Source organism: Rhinolophus hipposideros (genome assembly GCF_964194185.1).
Source record: "Rhinolophus hipposideros genome assembly, chromosome: 16".
NCBI lineage: Eukaryota > Metazoa > Chordata > Mammalia > Chiroptera > Rhinolophidae > Rhinolophus > Rhinolophus hipposideros.
Genome location: NC_138062.1, coordinates 56,182,116 through 56,205,910, shown reverse-complemented (window position 1 = coordinate 56,205,910; position 23,795 = coordinate 56,182,116). Strand labels below are relative to the sequence as shown.

Sequence of the window (23,795 nt, the reverse complement as noted above, 5' to 3'; positions counted from 1 at the left end):
CACTTGTGGAGGCACATGGTAGCCCACGGCAGTGCTCAGCAGTCCACAGCAACCCACGGCAGCTCACGCCAACCTCCGGCTACTTACCGCAGCCCAGCTCCAGGGAGAGCCATTGTTCACAGTCTTAGCTGTAGAGGGCGCAGCTCACTGGCCCATGTGGGAATCGAACCGGCGATCTCGACATTAGGAGCGCGGTGCTCCAACCACCTGAGCCACCAGGTTGCCCTGTTTTTATTTTTATTGAGGTGAAATTTACATAATGAAATGACCATTTGAAAGGGAAAAACTCAGTGGCAGTTAGGACATTCAGAGAGCTGTGCAACGACCACCTTTGTCTTCTTCCAGAGCATTCCCATCACCCCAAATGGAAACCATTCCCTCCCCTCCACCACCCCTGGAAATGCCTAATCTGCTTTCGGTCTCTGTGGATTTGCCTGTTCTGGACATTTCAGATAAACAGAATCCTACAGTGTGTCGCCTTTTGTATCTGGCTCCTTTCACTGAACATCATGTTTTCCAGACTCATCCATGTGGTAGCCCTGTCTGGTTTGGGTGTGTAGGTCATACTATCCTCTTAAAAGAAGTTGGGTGTTTCCCCCTCTCATTCCTTTTTCTCTTCTTGGTGTCAACCTGAATAAGATGGGAATTATCTGCTACTTGAAATGCTTTATTGAAAAATCCTCTAGGTTTTGTCCTTTAGGGAGAGGTCGAGTTCTCCCCCATTCTTTCCATCTTATTATCTTTTTTTTTTTTTTTACTCAACAATGTTTTCGGTATCCAGGTTGATTATATGAATGTAATTCATAGTGATATGTATTTTAAAAAGTGCATTTTATTAGTACATTTCTGTATTATTGGCTTTTGGGATAGTTTCCCCTTTTTTCCTACCAAGACATGCCCCTATCTCCTCGGGTACTCCTGCTGAGTCTGGGATACTAAGTGCTATGCTGGCTTGTGGGATCAGCATGTTTTCATTTTTTTCAGTTAGTGCCTAGTTGTCTTCCAGAACAACTGGTATCAATGTCCACTCCACATCCCCCAGGAGAATATCACTTTCCCCCACAATCTCATTAACATTTGATATTATCACAGCTTAAACAATTTTTTTCCAACCTCATGGTTGAAAAATAAATCTTATGGCTATTTCAGTGGGCATTTTCCTGATTTCCTAGTGAAGCTGTCTTTTAAAAACAACTAATAGATTTTATTTTCTAGAGCGGTTTTAGGTTCACAGCAAACTGAGTAGACAGTACATGGATTTCCCATTCCCCCTGCCCCCACACATGCACAACCTTTCCTGTTATCAACATCCCACAGCCAAGTGGTGCATTTGCTACAATGGATGAACCTACGTGGACACATAGTCACGCAGAGTCCATAGTTTACATTCTGGGTGTTGGACATTCTATGGGTTTGGACAAATGTATCATGTATCCATCATTGTATCGTACAGACTGTTTTCACTGCTCTAAATATCCTGTGTTCTACCTGTTCACCTCCCTCCCTCCAACTCCTGGAAATAACTGATCTTTTTACTGTCTCCATAGTTTTGCCTGTTCCAGATGTCATACAGTTGGAATCATCCATTATGTAGGCTTTTCGGATCGGCTGCTTTCAAAACGCAGTAACACGCACGTAAGGTTCTTCTGTGTTTTTTCATGGTTTCATAACTATTTCTTTTTAATGTTTTTGTTTTGTTTTGTTTTTGAGGAAGGCATAGCTCACAGTGCCCATGCGGGGATCGAAGTGGCAACCTTGGTGTTATTAGCACCACGATCTAAGCAACTGAGCTAACTGGTCACCACACAGCTATTTCTTTTTCACAATGAATAATTGTCTATGGTCAGGACGTCCTCCGGTTTATTTATCCATCACCTACTGAAGGACATCTTGGTGGTTTCCAGGTTTTGGCAATTATGTGTAAAGCTGCCATAAACATTTATGTGCAGGTGTTTATGTGGACATAAGTTTTCGACTCCTCTGGGTAAGCACCAGGAGCACGGTTGCTGGACCGTACGGTAAGAGTACGCTTAAGTTTTGTAAGAAACCACCGAACTGTCTCCCAGAGTGGCCACACCATTTTGCATTCCCACCAGCCGAGACTGACAGTTCCTGTGGCCCCACATCCTCGCCAGCATTTGGGGGTGTCAGTGTTCTATAATGGATTTTGGCCGTTCTAACAGGTGTGCAGTGGTATTTTGTTTGTGATTTTAATTTATATTTCTTTCCCCAGTGGCGTATCATGTGTGATGACATATGTTTTCACATGCTTATTTGCAATCAGCATATCTTCTTTAGTGATATTTGGGCCATTTTCTAATTAGGTTGTCTTCTTCTTGTTGTTTTAAGAGTTCTCTATATATCCTAGATAGCAGTCCTTTGTCAGATGTGTTTTGCAAATGTTTCTCCCAGTCTATGCTGGCCATGCAACCGGCAACCTTGGTGTTATCAGCACCAAGCTCTAACCAACTGAGCTAACTGGCCACCCCCGTCTTCTCTCTTGATAGTGTCTTTCACAGAGCAGAAAATTTTAACTTTAATGAAGTCCAGCTTATCAACTCTTTCTTCATGGATCATGCCTTTGGTGTTATATCTAAAAAGTCATCACCAAATCCAAGTTCATCTATGTTTTCTCCTATGTTATCTTCTAGGAATCTTAACAATTTTGCATTTTACATTTAAGTCTGTGGTCCATTTTGAGTTAACTTGTGAAAGGTGTAATATCTGTGTCTAGATTCATTTTTTTTTTGGCTGTGAACGTCCAGTTGTTCCAGCAACATTTATTGAAAACCCTATTTTTCCCCACTGTATTGCCTTTGATCCTGTGTCAGAGATCAGTTGACTATATTTATGCGGGTCTGTTTCTGGGCTCTATTCTGTCCCATTCTTTGATTTCTTTGATCAGTTTTGGAGTTTTCCTCATACAGAACTTATACATATTTTGTTAGATTTATGCCAACATATTTAATTTTGAGGGTGCTAATGTAAGTTGTACTGTGTTTTTAATTTCAAGTTCTACTTTGGAATTGCTCATACATAGGAAAGTGATTATCTTTGTATATTGACCTTGTATCTTGCAATGTTCATTGCTCTAATGGCTTATTAGTTCCAGGAGGGCTTTCTTGGTTATTTTTTTGGATGGTCTATATAGATGATCATATCATCTGTGAACAAAATTTTATTTCTTCCTTCCCTTTCATTTCCTTGTCTTGTCTTATTGTGTTAGCTAGACCTTCTAGCTCGATGTCAGAAGGCATGATAAGAGGGGACATCATCGATTTGTTCGTGATCTTAGTGGGAAAGCTTTGAGTTGCTCACCATTAAGTATGATGCTAGCTGTAGGGTTTTGGGGTAGATGTTATTTATCAAGTTGAGGGAATTCCCCTCTATTCCTAATTTACTGACTTTTCCCATTTTTAAAAAAATTGTGGTAAAAACATACATAAAACTACCATCTTAACTATTTTTATTTATTTTTGTTTTTCTTTCTTTCATCTTAATTATTTTTAAGTGTACAGCTCTGTAGTGTTAAGTATGAGGTCGGACAATTATGTTCAAGAACTCATCCTAGAAAAAGTGCTACATACCTCATTGCTGAATATCACTACGGTCACCTTCATAGTATTCCTCTTGGGAGGCTATGCACCGATGCCAGTGTCTAGTCCACCCTTCAGAGCAATTTTGGAACTCTTTTTCTGGAATGGCCATCAGAGCTGTCGTCGTATTACCCTTGATGTCCTGAATGAAATCAAAATATCTTCCTTTCAATATTTCCTTTATCTTTGGGTAAAGAAAGAAGTCATTGGGGGCCAGATCAGGTGTGTAGGGAGTGTGTTCCAATACAGTGATTTGTTTACTGCCTAAAAACTCCCTCACAGACAGTGCCGTGTGAGCTGGTGCATTGTCGTGATGCAAGAGCCACGAATTGTTGGTGAAAAGTTCAGGTCGTCTAACTTTTTCACGCAGCCTTTTCAGCACTTCCAAATAGTAAGCTTGGTTAACTGTTTGTCCAGTTGGTATAAATTCATGATGAGTAATCCCTCTGATATCAAAAAAAAAGTTAGCAACATTGTTGCAACAAGTTTGTGAACTTAATTGTCAGACCTGGTACATTCATATTTTTAAACCAATTCTCAGAACTCTTTTCATCTTGAAAAACTGACACTCTATATCCATTAAATAACTCCCTATTCTTCCCTCCCCCAGCCCCTGGCACCACCATTTACTCCCTGTCTCTATGAATCTGACTCCTCTAGGGACCTCATGTGAGTGGAATCACACAGTATTTGTCTTTTTGTGTTTGGTTTATTTAATAATGTCCTCAAAATTTATCTATGTCATAGCATGTGTCAGAATGTCCTTCCTTTTTAAGACTGAATAATCTTCCATTGTATTTACCCATGCTTTAAAAATTCCACTCCTGTGACTTGCCTGTTCATATCTTGGTGGTCCCTTTACTTTTGGGCAGCTCTTTCTCACTGATATTTGGGAGTTCTTTATCACGTTCACTCAAAAAACAAAATCTCTATCCATTAAAGTTATTTCCTATCTCCCCTGGCAACTATCAATCTGTATTCCATTTTTATAGGTTTAATTATCCCGGGTTTTCATAAAAGGAATCATAAAATGTGTGACCTTTTGTGACTGGCTTCACTTATTTTTCCCCCACTTATGTTTGTGAGGGTCATTCATGTTGTAGCATGTATCAGCATTTCCTTTATATGGCTGAATAATATTCCATTTTATGGACATACAATGTTTCTATCCATTCACCTGTTGATGGACATTCAGGTTGTCCCCATCTTTTGTGACTATTGTGAATAGTGCTGCTGTGAACATTCATGTACATTCATGTATTTGAGTCTCTGAAACTCGTTTGGGAATATTCCTAGGGGTGGAATTGCTAGGTCATATGGTAATTGTTTACCTTTTTGAGGAGCTGCTAAACTGTTCCATAGTGATCAAACATGCTACATTCCCAAGAACAATGTACGAGTGTTGTTGCAATGTTTCCATATCCTCACCAACACTGATTATTTTTTGCTATATGATTATGGGTGTGAAGAGGCATCCTGTAGTTTTGATTTATACTGAGCATCATTTGATTGGTTGAACATCTTTTCATGTGCTTGTTAGCTATTTGTATATCTTTTTTTTGAGAAATGTCAATTCAAGTCCTTTACCATCCTTTGTTTGTGTTGTTATTGTTGAGTTGTAAGAGTTCTTTATATGTTCTGGGTCCTAGGTCTTTTCAAGATATACGGCTTGCAAATACTTTCTCCCATGCAGAGGGTTGCCTTTTTTTGCATATCCCTTTTAAATTGCATTTATTAATATAAGTATCTGTCACCCCTCGCAACTTCAAAAGCTAGAAGTGACAGTGATTCACCACCAGACGGCGCTGTCACTCCGTTATTTTTGCCTAGATCAGAGCTGGGGAGAATTTTCTTTTGTACTTTTAAAAAAATTATTAATTTCAGGTGTACAAAACAATGTAATAGACATTTGCACCCCTCATAAAGTGATAACCCCTCCCCCGATCTACTACCCCTCTGACATCGTATACAGCTGTTACAATTCCATAGACTCTTCCCTTAGCATTATCCCATAACTATATATATGCGTGTATTTAATTATAGCTGACATTCAATATTATTCAGCTTCAGCTTCAGGTGTACAGCACAGTGGTCAGGCATCTACACCGTCCATGAAGTGGTCTCCCTAATAAGACAAGTGCCCATCTGACACCCTACAAAATCTTTACAGCATTGATTATATTCCCCAAAATATGGAACACTTCCTGAATTTGCGTGTCATCCTTGCACAGGGGCCACACTAATCTTCTCTGTATTGTTCCAATTTTAGTACATGTGCTGCCAAGTGAGCACCACTTGTACTTTTTTTATGTTGAGCATATTTGTTTGCTTCAAGGCCAATTGCATCTTTCCCCTCTGGGCAACCTGTTCTATTTTCACGCTTCCCTCCTCTAGGATCTTTTTCTGTCTCTCTTAATATTTACTCCTTCACATTTGTATTTGATAACCTCTTTATACCTCTTTGGTTCTCTTTTGCCATTTCTCTCTTCTCTCCCTTTATTTCCTTCAGGTCTTTCCATTTTGTCATGAGTCTTTCTCTCTGACACCTCATCCTCTTTTCCAGCTCCAAGTCTGCTGTCTCTCTCCCCTCAGCTTCATTTTCTTTTTTACTTTTATGTTTCACAACACAGACATGTATTTAACATATATCAAAATATGTTAAATTTGGAAAACAATTTCCACTGAAGAACAAGGGGATCTTCCTAAAACGCATTTAAAAATTTCAAAGAGGTAAAGAAGTTATGGAGGTGAAGGTACAAGAAATTTGAAATATTTTCAATAGGAATGTTAACAGAAAATTGGGAATATATAAACATTACATATGAAACAAATTGATATAGCGTAGAATATTTCCCAGGTTATAACTGAAAGCACACAGCACTTATAGCTGAGAAACAAAAGTACAAATTCAGGCTTAGGAACTGGTACTTGATGAACTCACATTATTTCTCAGTAATTAAGTTTCCTCATTTATGGTACTGAGTGATGACAAAGTGAAGTAATACATATTTGTATATAAACATAACGTAATTCTATACATAGTTGTTAAAATATATTGATGTTGTTCTTAATTCCTTTCAATCACATGAAGCTCTCTTGTGCTTTTTCTTATATCTCTGCTTATACATTTCTTTATTGAATTTCTTCCCGTTTTTAAAAAAGCCATTGATTTGAGGTGGCTGGTTAGCTCAGTTGGTTAGAGCGTGATGCTAATAACACCAAGGTTGCCGGTTAAATCCCCACACGGGCCACTGTGAGATGTGCCCTCCTTTTAAAAAAAACCCTGCAATTGAAAAAAACACACCATTGATTTATCTGTTTTTCTGAATGTTAAATTCAAATGCAAGTGATAGACTGTCTCCATTTGTGGGTCATTTGTTTAACTCAAACATTGCCCAGAAAGTGTCCAAAGGGCTTTACAGACTAATCCCTGAATAGTCTTCCTCATTGTTTTCTTCCTCCATCTCTCGTTCCTCTTCCACTTTTTCTACTACATCTTTTTCCTTCTCTTTTCTCCTTCTCTCCGTTTAAAAATTTCCCATCTTTCATCTCCACTATTATTACTATTTGGTTCCCCTGGTTTTTGACACAAGGCATAACTGGGTGTTTCTGCATAGGAAGATTTGAAGTAGCAGGAGCTCTCTCCATCTTCAAAGTTTCTTTTCATGGCTTCCAGGACACTATCTATTCCTGTTTTCCTCTACAGCAATAGCTGATCCTTCAGTTCCCTTCACTTGTTTCTTCTTTCTCCCTACCTCTCCCAACTTTGGGCCTCCTGAGTCCGCTCCGTTTTCTCTGCAACACCTCTTTCCCCCCCCATCCTCCTCTTCTTTCTTTTCGTTTGCCTTTTCTCTGCTCTTTGTTCTCCCCTCCTCTTTCTAGCCCCTTTCCAGCATCTTGAAACCTTTCTCTTGAATCTTGCCTCTCCCTCGGTCCTTGTCTCTCAGTGGAGACAGACCTTTCTCCTCTGCCATGTGTCCCCATTCCCATTTTCCGTTTGCACAGATGAGACCCACACCCCTCCTCCCACTCCCGCTCATGTCCCTCAGCCATCCTGACTCGTCAGTCTTCTCTCGCCTCCTGTTCCTCACCCTTTTCCATCTCCATCTCTCCTCGCTGTTTCTTCTCATGTGTTTCTCCTTGACCCTGTTTTTTCTTATGATCTGTCCTCTCACACATTTCCTCTCCCATGTCCCCCATGTGGTGCCCCCATCCTTTGCCACCTCCCACTTCTCTCTTTTACACTACTCGCCTCCTCTTTGTTGTCCCCCCGAAGGCAGCATGTTCTGGCCCTGTATGGGGCCTTGTGGCTGCGGTTTCTGGGGTATGGGACATAGGCCCTCAGCCTCCCTCAGCTGGGGAGGGGGGACACATTTGGGCAGAGCTCCTGAAGAGACAGTGACCTCACCCAAGCTGACCCTTGGGAGGCCTGTGGGAATCCCCACCCTGGGACCCTATTTCACTGTCTCCAGGGAGGCCCTGGGGACCATGAGGGTAGGGTTATGCCAGCCTTGAGCAGGGGCTGCAAGGACAGGCATGAGTCTCCCCTCTGATCTCTGTGACCTTGGGCAAAGTCTAGTACCTTCTGAGCTGTAAGGTGGGTCTGTGAATAGCTGGCTGAAGGCTGCCCTGGGGTGGAAGGAGGTTTCTTGGCTAAGGCGTTGGCTGGGAGGGACTCATCTAGGGGAGTCTCCATGTGCTGCTTGCTGTCAGGGTCCCCTGGGGCACATGTCCAGGGGTGGCAGTCAGTGTCCCATCAGTGGGGTATGTACTAATAAGCAGAGTCCTGGCTTCCTCGGGGTCTCCGAGGAGCTGTGGCAGGGACGCAAACACTCAGGCAGAGAATTTGGCTCCATTCAAGTTTTATTGAACCCCTTTCAGCCTGGGGCTCTTCCAAGTCCCCAGGCTGCAGCCTGGAGCTGGCTTCGGTGGGCTGCTGCCCACCGCCCCAGCACTGTCCAGTGGCCCAAGGGAAGGAAGGCGGGAGGGTGGGTGGAGGGAAGGGACTGGAGACAGATCACCAGCCCCCCCACAACCCTGGGGTAGGGCCCTCCCTATCTCCACAGAGCTGGCCCAAGGGCCGCCAGCCCAGCTGCCTCAGAGACCCGAGGCACTGGGGGCGGCCCCTCCCAGCCAGTCCTTGGCCAGCTACATGGCTGACATGTGCCCGTTGGCCAGCCACACGGCGGCCCGGCTCCGAGGGCCATCAGTGGGTGCCGCCCCGTTCTTCAGCTGCGGACGCTCCTGGGCTGCCTCGCCTTCGCTCGAGTCTAACTCCTCCACGTCGCTGCGAATGTCCTTCTCCATCTGGGGAAGAACGTGGGCATGAGCCTGCAGCTAGGCCTCCAGGGCGGCGCACGTAGCCCACCCTCGCCTCGCCCTACCTGGCCTTTCTTAACGAAGCTGTGGATCATGCGAAGGATGAGGTAGGACCAGAACACGTGCAGCAGCTGCAGCAGCAGCAGGAGGGAGTTGAAGAAGTAATAGCCGAAGAAGGGGCCCGAGTTGGCGATGGACTCGTAGTATGTGGTGTACAGGATCCTGCGGCAGGGGCGAGGCAGGGGAGAGGGGCCTTCACCAGCTGCTCCAGCATCTTCGACGGCGCCCCACTGCCTCCAGAGTAATACCTATGCTCTCCAGCTGGGCAGTAAGTGCCCCTCTCACTTGGTTGTGTTAAATGAGGACACACAAGGTTGTCCAACCATGAACCCCAAGGGGCGCTCAGTATCCCAGGTGCTCTACTGGGGGGTCTTTTCACACTTTCCTTCTCTCCTCAGAACCCCCCACTCCTCCCACCTCCCCCGACCCCGCAGGCTTTCACCCCCTGCCACCCTCACCCAGATCAGCCGTACGACCACCAGGCACCTGCCTGGCGCAGACAGCAGGCGCCCGGATGGCCCTCTCTCCAGACGCCCTGTGTCCTTTAGGAACCTACACTCCCATCTCCCCTGCTCTCTCTGTATCTTTCTTGCATGCTCCCCCTGACCTGTGATCAGGGGCCCCAGGACTGGGCCTCTGTCCACACCTGGTCCCCAGGTGACCCCATCCAGTCTCATGGCTGCAAACACTGGACATTCACATCTTTCCCTGGAACCCTAGGCTGGTATGCCCACTGCCTCCTCCACGACTTTTCAAGGGGTTGGGGAGCAGCGGAAATAGGTCCCTCAAACCCATACAGGTAGAGCTGGGCTCCTGATCCTCAAGGGAGAATTCTGAGCTCATATTTCATTTTGTGCCCTTGAGTCATCCCCGAGTCTACCAACTTCTCTCACTTGCACTGGTCCTGCCCATCATCCCTCACCTGGACCAGAGAGCAGTGGCCTCGGCCTGGCCCCTCAGATCCTGGGGGGTTCTCACCCTCTGTAGCCACCAGAGGGCACCTATAAGCACCCAATTCAAGTCCTTTCCTCCTCTGTTCAGAACCCTCCCCTCCACTTGGGATGAAAACCTCCACCTCCCTGCTTTCTCAGCTCCTCCCTCTCTCACCCTGCTCCTGCCACATGGGCCTCCTGCTGTTCCTCCAATATGCCAGGCACCGTCCAGCCTCGGGGCCTTTGCACATGCTGTTCCCTCTGCCTGGAACACTTCTGTGAGGATCAGTATGGCCTCTCCCTCAGCTCCCTCCAGTCTTTCTGTATGAACACTGTCATCATGCCATCCCTGACAGTCCTGTCTAATTCCAGATGCCCACACCCTTCCTATGCCTGACTTTATTTCCTCTTTAATACAATCACTCCCTTACATGCTCTATATTCTACTGTTTGCCTTATTTCATTCCCCCAGCCCAGCCCCCAGTGTCAGCGCCACATGAGCAGGGATCTTTACTTTGCTCTCTCTGCTGTGAGAGGCTCAGCAAATACACTGGGTAAAGACGTAGTGAGCTGGTGCCCGACTACTCCATGTTCCCGGCACACGGGAGTGAAGACGGAGTCTAGATTTCTCTCTGTCACCTCTGGTCCTTTGCATATGCTGTGTGTGGGCTGGGAACACAAAACCCTTCCTTGCCTGCTCCTGGAAGCCTCCCAGCCAACACCCACTGCCCCCTGGGTCGGGAACCAAGGGTGAGGCAGGCCTGGATCCCAGCTGCGCCTGTCCACCCGCCCAGCATCCCCGCGCCCACGGGAGGGCTGACTCACTGGGTGGGGAAGAGCACAAGGCGAGTGTAGAAGAAGACCAAGGAGAAGACGATGAAGAGAGAGTTGCACACTTGCTGCTGGTGCGCATAGTTAAACATCTTACAGGCCTGGGGAGGGCAGCAGAGAGAAGTGGACTCAGGTGGGTGGTAGGGGTGGGGAGCGATGGGAGGGGGCAGGGCCTCATCTCAAGGGAAAGGCGACCTGTGGCTGGGCAGGGTGAGTTGGGGCCGGGCCTTATCTCCAAGAACTGCCTAGAAAGGTATAAAGTGGGTCCATGTGTGAAAAGCTTCATCTTCCTGGAAGAGGAGGGGCGGGGCCTCACCTCCCATGAAGAGAGGGACAGTCTCCTAGGAGCCTGGGGGCGGGGCCTCCTGTCCAGGGGCACCTGGGAGGTGGGGGAGGGCGGCTGAGAGGCTCTGGCAGGGCCCACCTCCAGCACGTAGTCAGCGGAGTCGTGCAGCAGCAGCACCAGAGAGCCAATGCGCAACAGGTTCGCGCTGTAGGAGAAGGTGATGAGGATGATGGTCACAAGGTGGTGTGCCACCTGCTCCTTGAAATCCTGTGGGAGACGACGGGTCACAGGCAGGACAAGGCTGGTGGCCGGAGGGGCCCCTTCCCACAGGGCTGGGAGCAGGCTCTCTTGGGGCTGCTTGGCCTCTGGACCCAGTGGACTCCATGCTTGCTGCCTGAGGCACCAGGGGACCTCCAGGTGTGGGGTGAGCCCATCCCTCCCCCCCAGACTGGGTCCCGACTCCCCCAGGACGCCACTCGCTTAGCTGGACTCTTGGCCTGGCTCACCTTGCGCCTGATGTCGAAGGGCAGCCTGATCAGTAGGGAGATGTAGAAACTCAGCTCGAGGAGGTACCAACAGTACAGGGCCGGCTTCAGGGGCTGTGGCAGGACAGTGGGGCGGGGTTAGCTGGGGAGAGTGGAGGCTCCCCTGGGGCACGGGCATGGCTCAGGGCCCTCCCCAATTTGCTCAAAACCAGAATCCCTATGAGCAAAGAAGATGTGAGCGCCTCATCCCTGGAGGTAATCAAGGGTGCTGATTTTGTGGCAGCCCCTCTTCCACGTTTCCTAACTCCTGGCCCCTCTTTGTTCCGCAGAGGAGGCAGAAATAAAATGGGACTTGGAGGGGGTTTGGCTGTACTGTCTGTGGCCACAGGAACTCTGCTCACCCCATCCTCCCTCCAGCCTCAACGTCCCCTGCCGCTCACCTGCTTCGGGTAATTTTCCCAGCACATTGCCGGCCTCCACAGCCACGACTCCTGTGGGGACACAGATATCTGAGGCTGCCCAAAGGTCAGACACCAGCCCCCCACCCCAGGCCTGAGGCCTCCTTGGGGCTGCCCTGGCCCTCAGGTGCTGCTGTCACTCAACTCTGCTGTTTCCGACCTGGTTACATCTCCGCTGTCACGCTAGACTGGGGGCTCACTCACTTCCAGGTCCCCAGCCCCATACCAAGTAGCTAATATCTACCATGACCTTGTCAAGTTCTCTCCCCACTCTGTGCACATGCCTTCCCCTTTGCCCACCCCCCTCCACACCCCCTACCCCCAAGCCAGGCCCAGCACGCAGTAGGTGCTTTGTGGGGCAGGAGGAGGGACCAGGAAGCAGTCAGGAACACTCACGTGATAGAGGATTGAGAGGCCACCGAAGAAGGAGCACAGATAGAAGACAAATCTCCAACTACAGATGGGGAGGGAGCCCATGAGGTAGCTGCTGATGGAACGGACCCCACCCCTTGCACCCCAAGACAGCCCCCTCTCTAGGCCCACCCCGGGCTGACCTGGCCTCACAGAACTTCTTGGTCAGGCAGGGCCGTTCCTGGTTCCGGCGTCTCCGGAACCAGCGTTGGGTCTGCCGCAGTGTGAGGCCACACTGGGCGGCCAGGACAGCCATCTGAGGCTGGGGAGGGGGAGATGGGGGCCATGGTCACCAAGGTGGCTTTCCACTTCTATTCCAGAACAAATGGGGCCCAGCTCCATTCCCTCCACTCCTGCAGCCCCAGACCTCACTGTCTATGGAGATAGGGGAGGGGCGTGATGGGATGGGGCTCCTCAGTCAGTCAGACCTATGAGAACCCAGCCCTCCTCACAGGACAGGCAGGTGATTGATGGTGGCTGGGATTCAGAAAGGGGCTGGGGAATGGGGGAAGTTCCCCTTAGAGTTTTTCCTGACATCCCTCTAGAACAAAGAAGTCTCACACCTACTCCAGGCAGGCAGTTGAGACCTTGCCCGTCACCCCCACCTGCAGAAGGAGACTGACAACAGAGGGGACCACAAGGCTCTGTTTTGCAGGAGGTGCCCCCCCAGCCCCCTTGGGGCAGGAAGTCCTCTCCCTTTCCCTCTCCCCCTCATGACCCAGCCCAGACCCTGACCACTAGGCAGCTACACTGGGATGGGAATAGGAGGGTCACATGACTGCAGAATCCCCCAAACAGTCAGGCCGTCTACTCTTCCCCAGAACAGGAGAGAAACCCGCTCTCCACACCTCTAGTCCTAGGAGCTACTCACTGGACAGATGTGCTCACTGATGGGGGTCCTGGTGAAGAGCGGGTGGGGGCACTGCAGGGGAGCCAGCCGCTGCTCTGGGTCTTCCCTGCCCCCAACAAGTGGGCCACATACCACCCTCAGGCCCCATCCACACAGCAACCATGCAGGCAGATGAGGATGGAGAAGGGAGGCGGGGGCCCTCACCTCCTTGGGTCTCCATCCTTTCATGAGGAAGTGTTTCTCCAGCGTGGCGTTGGGTTTTACTAGCTTCCTGGTCTGATCCCGCACACCTAACCACCGGCTCAGAGGCAGGCCGACGAGTCTGGGTGCAGGGGACACAGCCCATCAGTCCAAGTGAGAAGGAACGTATATGCTACAGGCAGGGAAACTGAGGCTAGGAGGGGCCAGGTCATATCCTGGGACCCTGGAGAGTAGCCTGGCTGCTGCATTAGACTGAGCATAAGCTGGACCAGTCTTCAGGATGGGAGTGTGAAGGTCAACTTTTGGGGTACCCAATCACCTTCACTCAATCCAATCCCAAACCAGGGGTCAGAGTCCCCTCCCTGCCTGGGTCCTGGTCTGCCGCCCACCAGGCTGGGGGCTCCCACTGGCAGGAGCAGGTTTGCTCCCTCCTTTCAGGGCCTCCCCTCTCGCAGTCTCCCCCAGTCCAACTTGAACACTGGGGAGGAGCCCCACGCTGGTCAGTCAATCACCACATAGCCCACAAGGGGGCACCCAAGGCCAGGGAGCGGGACCGAATCGCACATCCCCAAATCACCCTTCATTTGGCGAAACGGAGGTGCAGAACATCCCAGCAAGGAACTCATTCCAGATTCAGTCGTGGTGGGGGTGGGGATGGACCGCACTGACGTTTGCTGAGTGCTTAGGATCTGTCGAGCATTATGCACTAAACCCTGTTATTGGCCTTCCCACTGTGTGACCTCAGGCAGGGCACGACCTCTTTGTGCCTCCATTTCCTCTTCTGTAAAATGGTAATTCATAATAATAGAACCACCTCTTGGGGTTGCATTGAAGGGCTACGTGGGTTAAGTAAGACACATCAACTGCTTTGAGCCATGGTTGGCACAGAGTAAGTGCTCAAAGTGTGCCTGTTAAATAAGTGTCAGTGGCCGTGCCCTGGGTTCCCTGTGTCCAGGGAGCCCAGAGCCCAGAAAGCTCCTTAGGAGTGCGAGACACAAAGCAAGATGCAATACCTTCCATGTCCCTGTGGTCAGGGCAGGGCAGGGGGACCCAAAGCGGCTGGATGGGGTTAAGGGCCCTGTGGGGGGAAGGGCTGGGCAGGTTTCCCTGGGAAGCAAGTGCAAAGGCCAACTGGTCACAACGAAGGTGGCAGACCTGAGTGGAGGAGGACATGTATGTAGAGAAAGGAGAGGGGGAAGGGTCCTTTGCATCGGGGGAAGCTTGGTGGGGGGGACAGTGGGGAGGCTGGCAGGAAAGGGGTCTGGCAAGGCAGGTCAGGGTGCTGTGGTCACATGGGAAGGGGTGGGACTCCCTGGGACAGAGTGGAGGGACCCCCCACCAGAAGATGGACTCCTAGGGACAGAGGAAGAAACTCAACTCTGAGCAGCATTGGGATCACCCAAGAGATGACACAATCCAGAGTTTGGCAACCAGGAGGTCGCCGGGAACCTGGGCAGGTGGCATATACTCAGGGGCCGATGCCAGGCTGCAGGAGGCCGGGGATGGGTGGAAGGAGCCCCAAAGAGGAGATGGGGCCCACGCTCCTTCCTGTGGCTAAAAAGGGGAACAGGAGGGAAGGTGTTGGAAGGGGCAATGGGGGGGGTGAGGGAGGGATGAGGGACGGGCTTGCCTGTAGGGGGCAGGAGAGGAGGAAGTGGGCAGGAATTTCTTTGCTTACTAACTACCTGGCCTCTGCCGACCAGTCCTCGGTCAGCAAAGCAGGCATATGTCCTCCAGGTCCCCACCCATTTTCTGAAGATGCTGGCACACCCAGACCTGAGTTGCAGCCAATGTTCCGATAAAACAGCCACCAGAGACCAGAAGAATGTGAGTGGTGGGAGCTGGGGGCAGGATAGAGCGGGAAAAGCACTTTGTTTCATAACCAAAGACCAGTTAGGACGAAACCACGCACGAGGCAGTAGCACAGGGCCGGCACCACACACACGAGCCACGAAGAACACTCACCTCTCGAAGGTGAAGCGGACGGCCACCAGCGCCAGTGCCAGGGGCAGTGCCGCCAGCAGGTCCTGGGGGTGGGCGTAGACCAGGCCATCCCGGTCCTCCAGTTCAGCCCATGAGTTGTTGGGCGGTAGCCAGAGCCTGTCCTGCCACAGCCACTCATTCAGACTGGACCACATCCTGTAGACAGACAGTCCAGTTAGTGACGAGCTCAGCATGCAAGATGGGTGCCCTCGTTTCCCCAGTGCCTGGCAACCTGGAGCTTATTACAGCCAGTGTTAAGGACAGACTTGGGCTGTGTGTCCTCAAGCAAATGACTCGACCCCTCTGAACCTCAAGTTCATCTGTAAAACGGGGATAGTGATATCCACCTCTCAGCCCAACCTGGTCAAGCACACAAAGTCCGTAGCCTGGTGCCTACTGGTGCCTTAACAACACAGCTAGGGACAACAGTTATTATTCTGCAGTTTTACAGTGGCCCGAAGTCAAGGAAGTGGCTGAGTGGGGTCACGACCTCGAGTTCGTAAAGGTGCAGGAAGGGTTCCTGCCATTGCAGGAAGGTGCCTTACATACAGCCCAAAGATGAAAGACGTAAGGAAATCTGCAATTCCTTCCCTGGCCATCCTTCCCAACATGGAGTCCCCGTGTGGTATGAATGTCAGCTGTCTTGCTCGCTATTGCAGACCAACATGGGTGGCGGTTGGGCAAGAGAGACAACTGCAAGACTGAGTTTCCCGGATACATAGCAGCGACCAAGGCGAGCCTGCTTTACATCAAGCAGTCCCCACCTGTGGAGCCCAGCTATCTTGAGTAGCCCACACAGCGTCTCTCTTTCTTAAGATCTTAAGACACATAGAATGCTTTTTCACTCATTTATTCATCTGTTCTCCCACCCATCCATCCCTCCATCCACCCATCTGTTCGTTTGGCCCATCCATCCATCCGCCCATCCATCCATCCATCCATCCACAAAATGTTCTCATTGACTTCTACGTGCCAGCCCAGGCTAGGTGTTGGGGACATAGCAGGGAACAAAGCTGACACATTCCTGTCTCCATGGAGATCTCAACCCAGCAAGGAAGGCAGCCAATATGCAGATAAACAGATACAGTAATAAATGAAATAACCCCAATGTGATGGGGCCTGGTAGAAAATAAACAGGACGGCATGATTTTAAATGAGGTGACGAAGGAAAGTCTCTCTAAAGAGAAACCATCTGAGCTGAGACGAAAAGATGAAGAGGGCCTGGGTTTATATAAAGGGGAATAGCGATGGTACAGAGGGGCTTTCCAGAGAAATAATAAGCAGCATGTGCAAAAGCCCCAAGGCAGGAATGAGCTCAGAGAGCTAGAATCACTAAGAAGGCCCGTGTGGCTGGAGCAGAGTGAGTGAGGGGGAGAGAGGGAGGAGGCAAGGGGAGAGAAGGGATGGGGGAGGGGGAGGCAGGTTGTGCAGGGCCTGTGGGAGGGAATTTAGATGATTTCCCCCAACATTTTATGAGGAAAACTTTCAAACCTGCAGAAAAGTTGAAAGAATTTACAGTGAACACCTATATGCCCACGGCTAGATTCTATCATTCACATTTTGCTTTATTTACTTCATGAAATACCTGCTCGTGCTTCCATCCCTCCCTCTATCCACCCATCAGTGCGTCTGATTTTTCTGGATGCATTTCAAAAGCAGCAGCAGACATCAAGCCACCTCACTCCTAAATACTTCAGCATGCAGATCATAACTAGGGTTTTATATTTGCTTATGTGTCTTTGTATTTCTTTCAAGGTAACTTACTAGAGGAAAATGCATCAGTCCTAAGTGTAGACCTGCTGAGCTGTGGCAAATGCACCTACCTGGGTAACCCAACCTCCTACCACAAACATTCTTGGTTTTCTAAAGTTCTCTCGTGTGGTTTCCCACTCAATCTCCATCTCCGCCACCCAAGGTCACCTCTGTCCCAATTGTTTTTTTTTTCATCTGCACTGGAGGTCTGTCAGATGAATGTGAGGGCCCCTGAGAAGCAGGCGGTTTTATCTGTTCTAGAACTTCACATAAATGGAGCCTCGGACTCCATCTCTGTGTCTGGCTGATTTCACTTCATGCTTGAGACTCACCCATGTTGCATCTACCAGTAGCTTCTTTCCTTTTTAAAACAGAATCCTAGGTACCGTGTGAATATACCACAATTAGTTATCATTTGCTTGTTAATGGGCATGTGGGATGCTTCCAGTTTGGGGTAATTATGAGCAAAGCTGTAATGAACATTCACATCTGAGTCTTACGTAAACAGAAAAGTTTTCAGGTCTCCTGGGTCAATCCCGAGGAATGGAATGGCAGTCACGTGTTTAACTTTATAAGCAACTGCCAAACTGTTTTCTGGGATGGCTGCATCATTTTACACTCCCGCCCCTGGAGTCTGGGGGTTCTGTGACTCAGGGTTTTATTTTAGGTGAGATGGCAAGCCATGCAGGAAGTGGCCTGTGGGAGGCCAGAAGGAGGTGCTGTGAGCCATCCCGATGAGGGTGGGGGTGGGGGTGGAGAGAAGGGGCTAGTTCCAGAGACATTTTGGAGGTAGAGCCCCCAAGAGTTGAACACCCTCAAGAAAGAAGCAAGAAGAGAAGCAGGAATATACAATTCCATTTATATCAAGTCCAGCAGCAGGCAAAACAAATCTATGATGCTTACATCGGCTTCCTGTGGCTGCTGTTACAAGTTGCCACACATTTCGTGGCTTAAAATAATCCAGACTTATTTTCTTACAGTTTGGAGGGTCAGAAGTGTGAAATAAATCTTGCCCGGGCTACCAGGAGCATGTGGGCAGGGCTGCGATCCCTCTGGAGGCTCCAGGGGAGAGAAGGTGTTTCTGTGCCTCTTCCAGCTTCTAGAGGCGCCCTTGTTCCTTGGCTCGTGGCCTCTTCCTCTGTCTTCAAAGCCAGCAGCGTAGCTTTGGAAGCATCTTCAAATCTCCAACTCTTCTGCCTCCCTCTGATAAGGACCCCTGTGATTACTTTGGGCCCTCCAGGTAACCAAGGTTACCTCCCATCTCAAGGTCAGGCTGTTAGCAACCTTAATTCCACCTGCAAACTCAATTCCCCTTTGCCATACGAGGTAACATTCCCAGGGCCCGGGATGTGAACATCTTTAAGGGGCACTATTCTGCCTGCCACATTGCCAGCCATCAGGAGAGTGGCTGCTCTTAGGGACAGGTAGTGTCTGGCGGGGCCATGAGACGTTGCTGAGGGCTGAGAGTTTCTGTCTCCTGACCTGGGTGCTATTCTGGCTGGGAAAATTCACTGAGTTGTGCATCTCTATGTGGGCCCTTTTCTCTGTGCAAATGAGAACATTTATAGTTAAAAAGTCTATAACTCAGGGGCAGCCAGATGGCTTAGTTGGTTAGAGCACAAGCTCTGAACAACAGGGTTGCTGGTTCGATTCCCGCATGGTCCAGTGAGCTGCGCCCTCCACAACTAGAGTGAAGGACTTGGAGCTGATGAGCCTGGAGAAACACACTGTTCCCCAATATTCCCCAATAAAATTAAAAAAAAAAAGGGGGTCTATGATTCACATATCAGTTCTGACATGTGGGTTTTCTCCCCACACCAGCAAGCAATTCGCTGGCACCAGCTGGGTGTCCTACAATTCAGCTCAATTCTGACATCTTCTACCTGGAGCCCATGTCAAATCCCACAGGTAAGGGCTAGGTCCCATAAGACTGCCGCCCCCCTACTTAAGATGACAATCACCTGGGCTTCTGACTAACTGGCTACTGATAGGAAGTTCCCACCATTCCCCTCTTGGGTTTGATGAATTTACTCGAGTGGCTCACAGAACTCAGGGAAACAGTTTACTGACTAGATCACTGGTTTATTATAAAGAATGTGCTCAGGCACAGCCAGATGGAAAGATGCGTAGGGCCAGGTATGGGGAAGGGGGCGCAGCTTCCATGCCTTCTCCGGCCACCACTCTCCCCAAATCTCCATATGTTCACCAACCTGGAAGCTCTCAGAACCCTGTCCTTTAGGGTTTTTATGAAGACTTCATTACGTAGTCATGATTGATTATACCATTGGCTATTGGTGACTGATTCAACCTTCAGCCCCTCTCCCCTCCCAGAGGTCTGGGTGTAGGACTGGAAGTCCCAACCCTTGGATATATGGACACATACGGTTGGCTCCCCTGGCAACCAGGTTTAGGTGACCAAGAGGCTTTCCAAAAGTACCTCATTAACATAACAAAAGACATCTTTATTTCCCAATTCCCACAGTTTAGGAGCTCTGTGCCAGGACAGGGAACAAAGATCAAATTTGTATTTCTTATTATAAATCACAATATCACAAGTCATACAGAAAAAAGAAAAATTCTCAGAGTCTGAGGAACTGGGTGAACCAGGATGAGAGGATTTGGGGGCAGGAGTTGGGCTCTGTGTTGAACAGGAGAAGCAGGGGACGTAGTAGAGGGGTCAGGAGCTCCTCGGGAGGCCCAAGGGGATAGACGGAATCCTTGGGGAGGGGAGTATGGATAAAGGAACAGTCCCCACCCAACCACAGACCACACTGAGGAATCCAGCCTTCCGGCATCAGTAAGTAATTAGCAGTAGCAGCTGCCAATGGACACTCTTGTGGGGGGCGGGCACTAGAGGGCAGCAGCTTGGTGAAAGGTCAAGGATGTCCGGTGGTGGCTAGTGTAGACCCACAAGGTTCAAGCAGCCCAGACAGACTAGGCACACAGACAGGTACATGCAGGGACTTTTGCCAGGGTGGTCAAGTTCTCCAGAATAAAAAGACATCGTCACTAACAGGCAAGGCTGGCTTGATCCTGTGCACCCATTGGGGCTTGAGGGCACACGCCCAGCCTGGCCTTCCCAGCCTCACCCACCCGCTGCAGGGCATTCTCCAGCCTCCTCCTCAGGGCCCTCCCACCCATCTGACAGACCACCCCCCACAAGTGCAGAGGGAATCCCAACCCCATGTTCTTCCCCCACCCAAGGGTACCCAGATTGGGCTTCACTGAAGCTGTGATACTTGCAAATCGCAATGAGCTTCAGGGACAAGGAGAACACATATGAGCAATGGCATCTCGTAACTCAGGCCTCTGCCCGTGTCCCCAGCCTCAAAGCCCATTCATTGCCTGACACTCTGCTTCCACCACACTGTACAATTTCACACACGCCAGCCTTTACAAATGCTGTCCTCTGCCTAGAATGCCCATCTAATATTTATCGTCCCTTGTTGGGTATTTTGGACACAAAATGGTGGGGAAAGTGGGCATGGTGTCCGCCCTCACAGGGTTTACTCATCTTCCTTAGCTCTCTGGCAAACTCCTCTGCATCCTTTAAAACCCAGTTCAGTTGTCACTTCCTCCTGGAGGCATCTCCCGTTGCCCCCACCTTGGCTCCACTTAAGGCACCTCCCCCAGCCCTGCCTCGCTCAGCCCTGCCTCATTCACTGTGAGGTTGGGAGCGAGCCAAGCAGTGTTTTTGGAGGTGACAAGGGTGGAGAAGGAAGGAAGCACCACCAGTCTCGAATCCCAGTGCTCTCAGCTGAAGCAGTCTCAGCCCTTTCTGGCCCCAAGACATTGTGGAAAAGCACTTTCCAAACCAGAGAGCCCTCCAAGGGGGCTTCAGACTGATACACCGGACCCTGACTGCAGAGGTCTTGGCCCTGGAAGGCCTACCCTCTCTCTAATCTGTCTCTGCCTTTTCCCCCCCACCCCTTTCACCGTCTTAATAAAGAAGAGACACTACAGAGTTTGGGAAGAGAATGTGGTCTGGAGCCCAGCTGACCGTCCAGAGTCCCAGCTCCAATGCTCCCCATCCTGCGTGCCTCAATTTCTTCACCCACCTGTTGGTGGCGCAGGTGGCTGGACAGGTGGGCTCAGAGGCAGCTGTAAGCAGGCATCTATGGCCAGCAAGGCCCAAGCTTCTCTTCCACCTCCCGACCCCCCAACAGATGCCCTCTTTCAGAGGGACAGGAGAAAATGGGACCCAGGGTGGCACTCCTCTTCAATCTGCATGTTTTCTGTTTTGGACCCCAGCTGCCCCATCTGAAAAGTGGGCACAGCCTGATTTCCTGCTTTACCAGGCTGTTGTGGAGGCCCAGGAGGTCACAGGCACTGCATGCTGGTATTGCAACAGATTTCATTCCTATGTCACCTGTCGACCAGTCACGCGACCTCAGGCAGGTAATCTGGCTGCTCCGTGCCTCAGTTTCCTCATCTATAACATAACTATAGGCCCTTTCCACATGTGTTGGCTTGAATGATGCCCGGGGTGGAGTGGGTACTAGGTCAAATTTAGTTACTTACTGTTAGCAGGAGAGGGGTAGGATGGGGAACAGTCTGGAAAGGAGGGGTGCTAGCCTGTGGCTGGTTCTGGGTGGTTCTTCCTGGAACACCCCCTAGTCTCTGCAAAGGCGCCCTTCCTTAAAGCTGTAGCTAATGAGATCAGATTGGGCTCAGCCAGGGCCACCGAGGGGTCACCTGGAGAATCACCAAGTGGGTGGCTGGGCCAGCCTGACCAGCCTGAGCCCTCACACCCAGCGTCACCCCTACCCTCCCCATCCCGGGTCTCCCAGCCCAACTACATCTTGAAGCCTCTTTGGCTTTATTCCCAGCCCTGCCCCTGCCACCTGGAGCCAGACTCAGATAATCCTTCTTGGTGGCTAAAAATATCCCAGATTGGAGGACAGAGAAAGATTAGGGCTTCCTGCTAACATGAGGAGGGGGAGGGGGAACAGAGGATCCCTGGCCTGCCTCAGGGGTCTGAATGAGCACACCTGGTCCCTATTATTCCTCTGAACCCCCAAATGTCCCAGCATTGCCAGCAGAGCAGGGCTGTACACACAGGTTTGTTTTATTCTCAGTCTATTAATAGCTGGAAATGCAGGGCTTGCCCAGGTTGGAAAAAAGAAATCAATTCAGACTCCAGATGTCCAGGCCCAGCCTAAGGATGGACAGAGGGAAGGTGCGCATACGTGCACACACACACGCTCACGCACACTCACACTCACCTGGCCTCTACACCCTGGCCTGCGGCCTGGGGTCACCTGACATTTGCGGCTAGAGGCCCAGGCAAAGAACACATGGTGTGCTAAGTGGGGACTGTTTGCTGATAACCACAGCTGCTCCCACACTGGGCCCTGGCTCCTCCACGCGGGGCCTCTCTAAGCAGGGTCCCCACGAGGTGCTAATAATGACAAGAGAGGCAGCCAGTCCAGGAGACGCTTCCATGCTGCTCCCTGCAGAGACCCAAAGAAGGGCCCCAAGTCCAGGGCTCCCCCTCGCCCTAACCGCTCATGTTTGGACACTTCTGCCCTCCACACTCTGGCCCTATCGATACACTTCCTTCTCCCCACCAGCTCAGTTCACTGCCACGGCTACCTGTGGTCTTCCAACTCACCGAGCCCATTCCTGTCCCAGGGCCTTTGCACGTGCTGTTCCCGCCCACAGCCCCATGTCTAGCTCTGTTTCATCATTCACATCTTCGCTCACTTGTCACCTTCTCAGATCACTACCGAAGAAGCCACCACGTTATTCCATCTCCTCATCATGTTTTATTCCTTCAGCCCTGTCATCCTGGTTGATCTGTTTTCTTATTTACTTGTTTGTCTGCCTCACCACAAGGCATAAACCTCACGAAGGGATGAATGTCTTTTTGGTCACTGCTGTGTCCTCTGACAGGGCCTGGCAAATATTAGGTGCCAACTAAATGCTAAGTGGACGAATGAGTGGGTAAAAGGGACACATTGACGGGTGGGTGGACGCGAAGACTTTAGCTCAGGTGATCGAACTTTCTAGAAAGAAAAGCCACTTTCTTTAAAAGGCAAGGTCAGCTTGATACCCATAAAGTAGGTTCACTGTCTCCCTGGAAACTGAGAACCCTGAGGCTCAAAACCAGAAGCCACTGGACACAGGTCACTCAGCCAGCAAGAGAGAGGGGAGGGGCCTGTTCTGCGCCACCAGGGGGATCGGGGCTCACAGCACCATGTGGAGGACCCCCTAGGCATGCCTCTGCCTATCAAGGTTTCCCCAGGGAGCAAGCTGCCCTCCTCCCTGCAGGCTCAGGGGCCTGGGTGAGCTGAGCTGGGTCCCCTGGTGACCCCACCGCACTGGCCACCCCTCCTCACCACAGCCGCCCTTCCCACCCCCTGGCTACACCTTCTCATACCACCCCTTTGCAATTCCCCCCAGGCCCCAACTTAAACAACCAACGTGGGGCCACGAGGGTTGCCCATCAGCTGTGCCTTGGGACTGACTGCTGGGCCTGCCCTCCTGGCATCTGCCCCTTCCCTCCCACAGCTCCACCCCACACCCAGGTCCTAGGATCCCCAAGAGCTTCCCCTCGTGGTCCAGCCCCCAGGCCTTCGCATCAGTGGTGCCTTTTGCCCAAAATGCCCCCACCCCCATCACTGGGCCA

General features: G+C 50.4%; 2 protein-coding genes across 4 annotated transcripts in view; both read right to left on the bottom strand.

The window, feature by feature from the left end:
* The window catches only part of HNRNPM (heterogeneous nuclear ribonucleoprotein M), a 154,539-nt gene extending 140,546 nt beyond the window's left edge, over nt 1–13,993 (bottom strand). Inside the window, exon 1 of the mRNA XM_081076070.1 lies at nt 13,990–13,993. The gene's annotated coding sequence lies outside the window, so the exon portion shown is untranslated. The remainder of the gene's footprint in view (nt 1–13,989) is intronic.
* CERS4 (ceramide synthase 4) overlaps nt 8,437–23,795 on the bottom strand; it is a 27,742-nt gene continuing 12,383 nt past the window's right edge. For all 3 annotated transcript variants that reach the window (XM_081076187.1, XM_081076186.1, XM_081076185.1), the window contains exons 2-11: nt 15,395–15,568; nt 13,433–13,550; nt 12,522–12,640; nt 12,364–12,421; nt 11,950–12,000; nt 11,531–11,623; nt 11,163–11,291; nt 10,733–10,839; nt 8,981–9,137; nt 8,437–8,903 (exon numbers count right to left, since the gene is read on the bottom strand). In XM_081076187.1, coding sequence (XP_080932313.1) covers nt 8,745–8,903; nt 8,981–9,137; nt 10,733–10,839; nt 11,163–11,291; nt 11,531–11,623; nt 11,950–12,000; nt 12,364–12,421; nt 12,522–12,640; nt 13,433–13,550; nt 15,395–15,567 — 1,164 coding nt within the window. In that variant the 5' untranslated portion in view covers nt 15,568 and the 3' untranslated portion in view covers nt 8,437–8,744. The remainder of the gene's footprint in view (nt 8,904–8,980; nt 9,138–10,732; nt 10,840–11,162; nt 11,292–11,530; nt 11,624–11,949; nt 12,001–12,363; nt 12,422–12,521; nt 12,641–13,432; nt 13,551–15,394; nt 15,569–23,795) is intronic.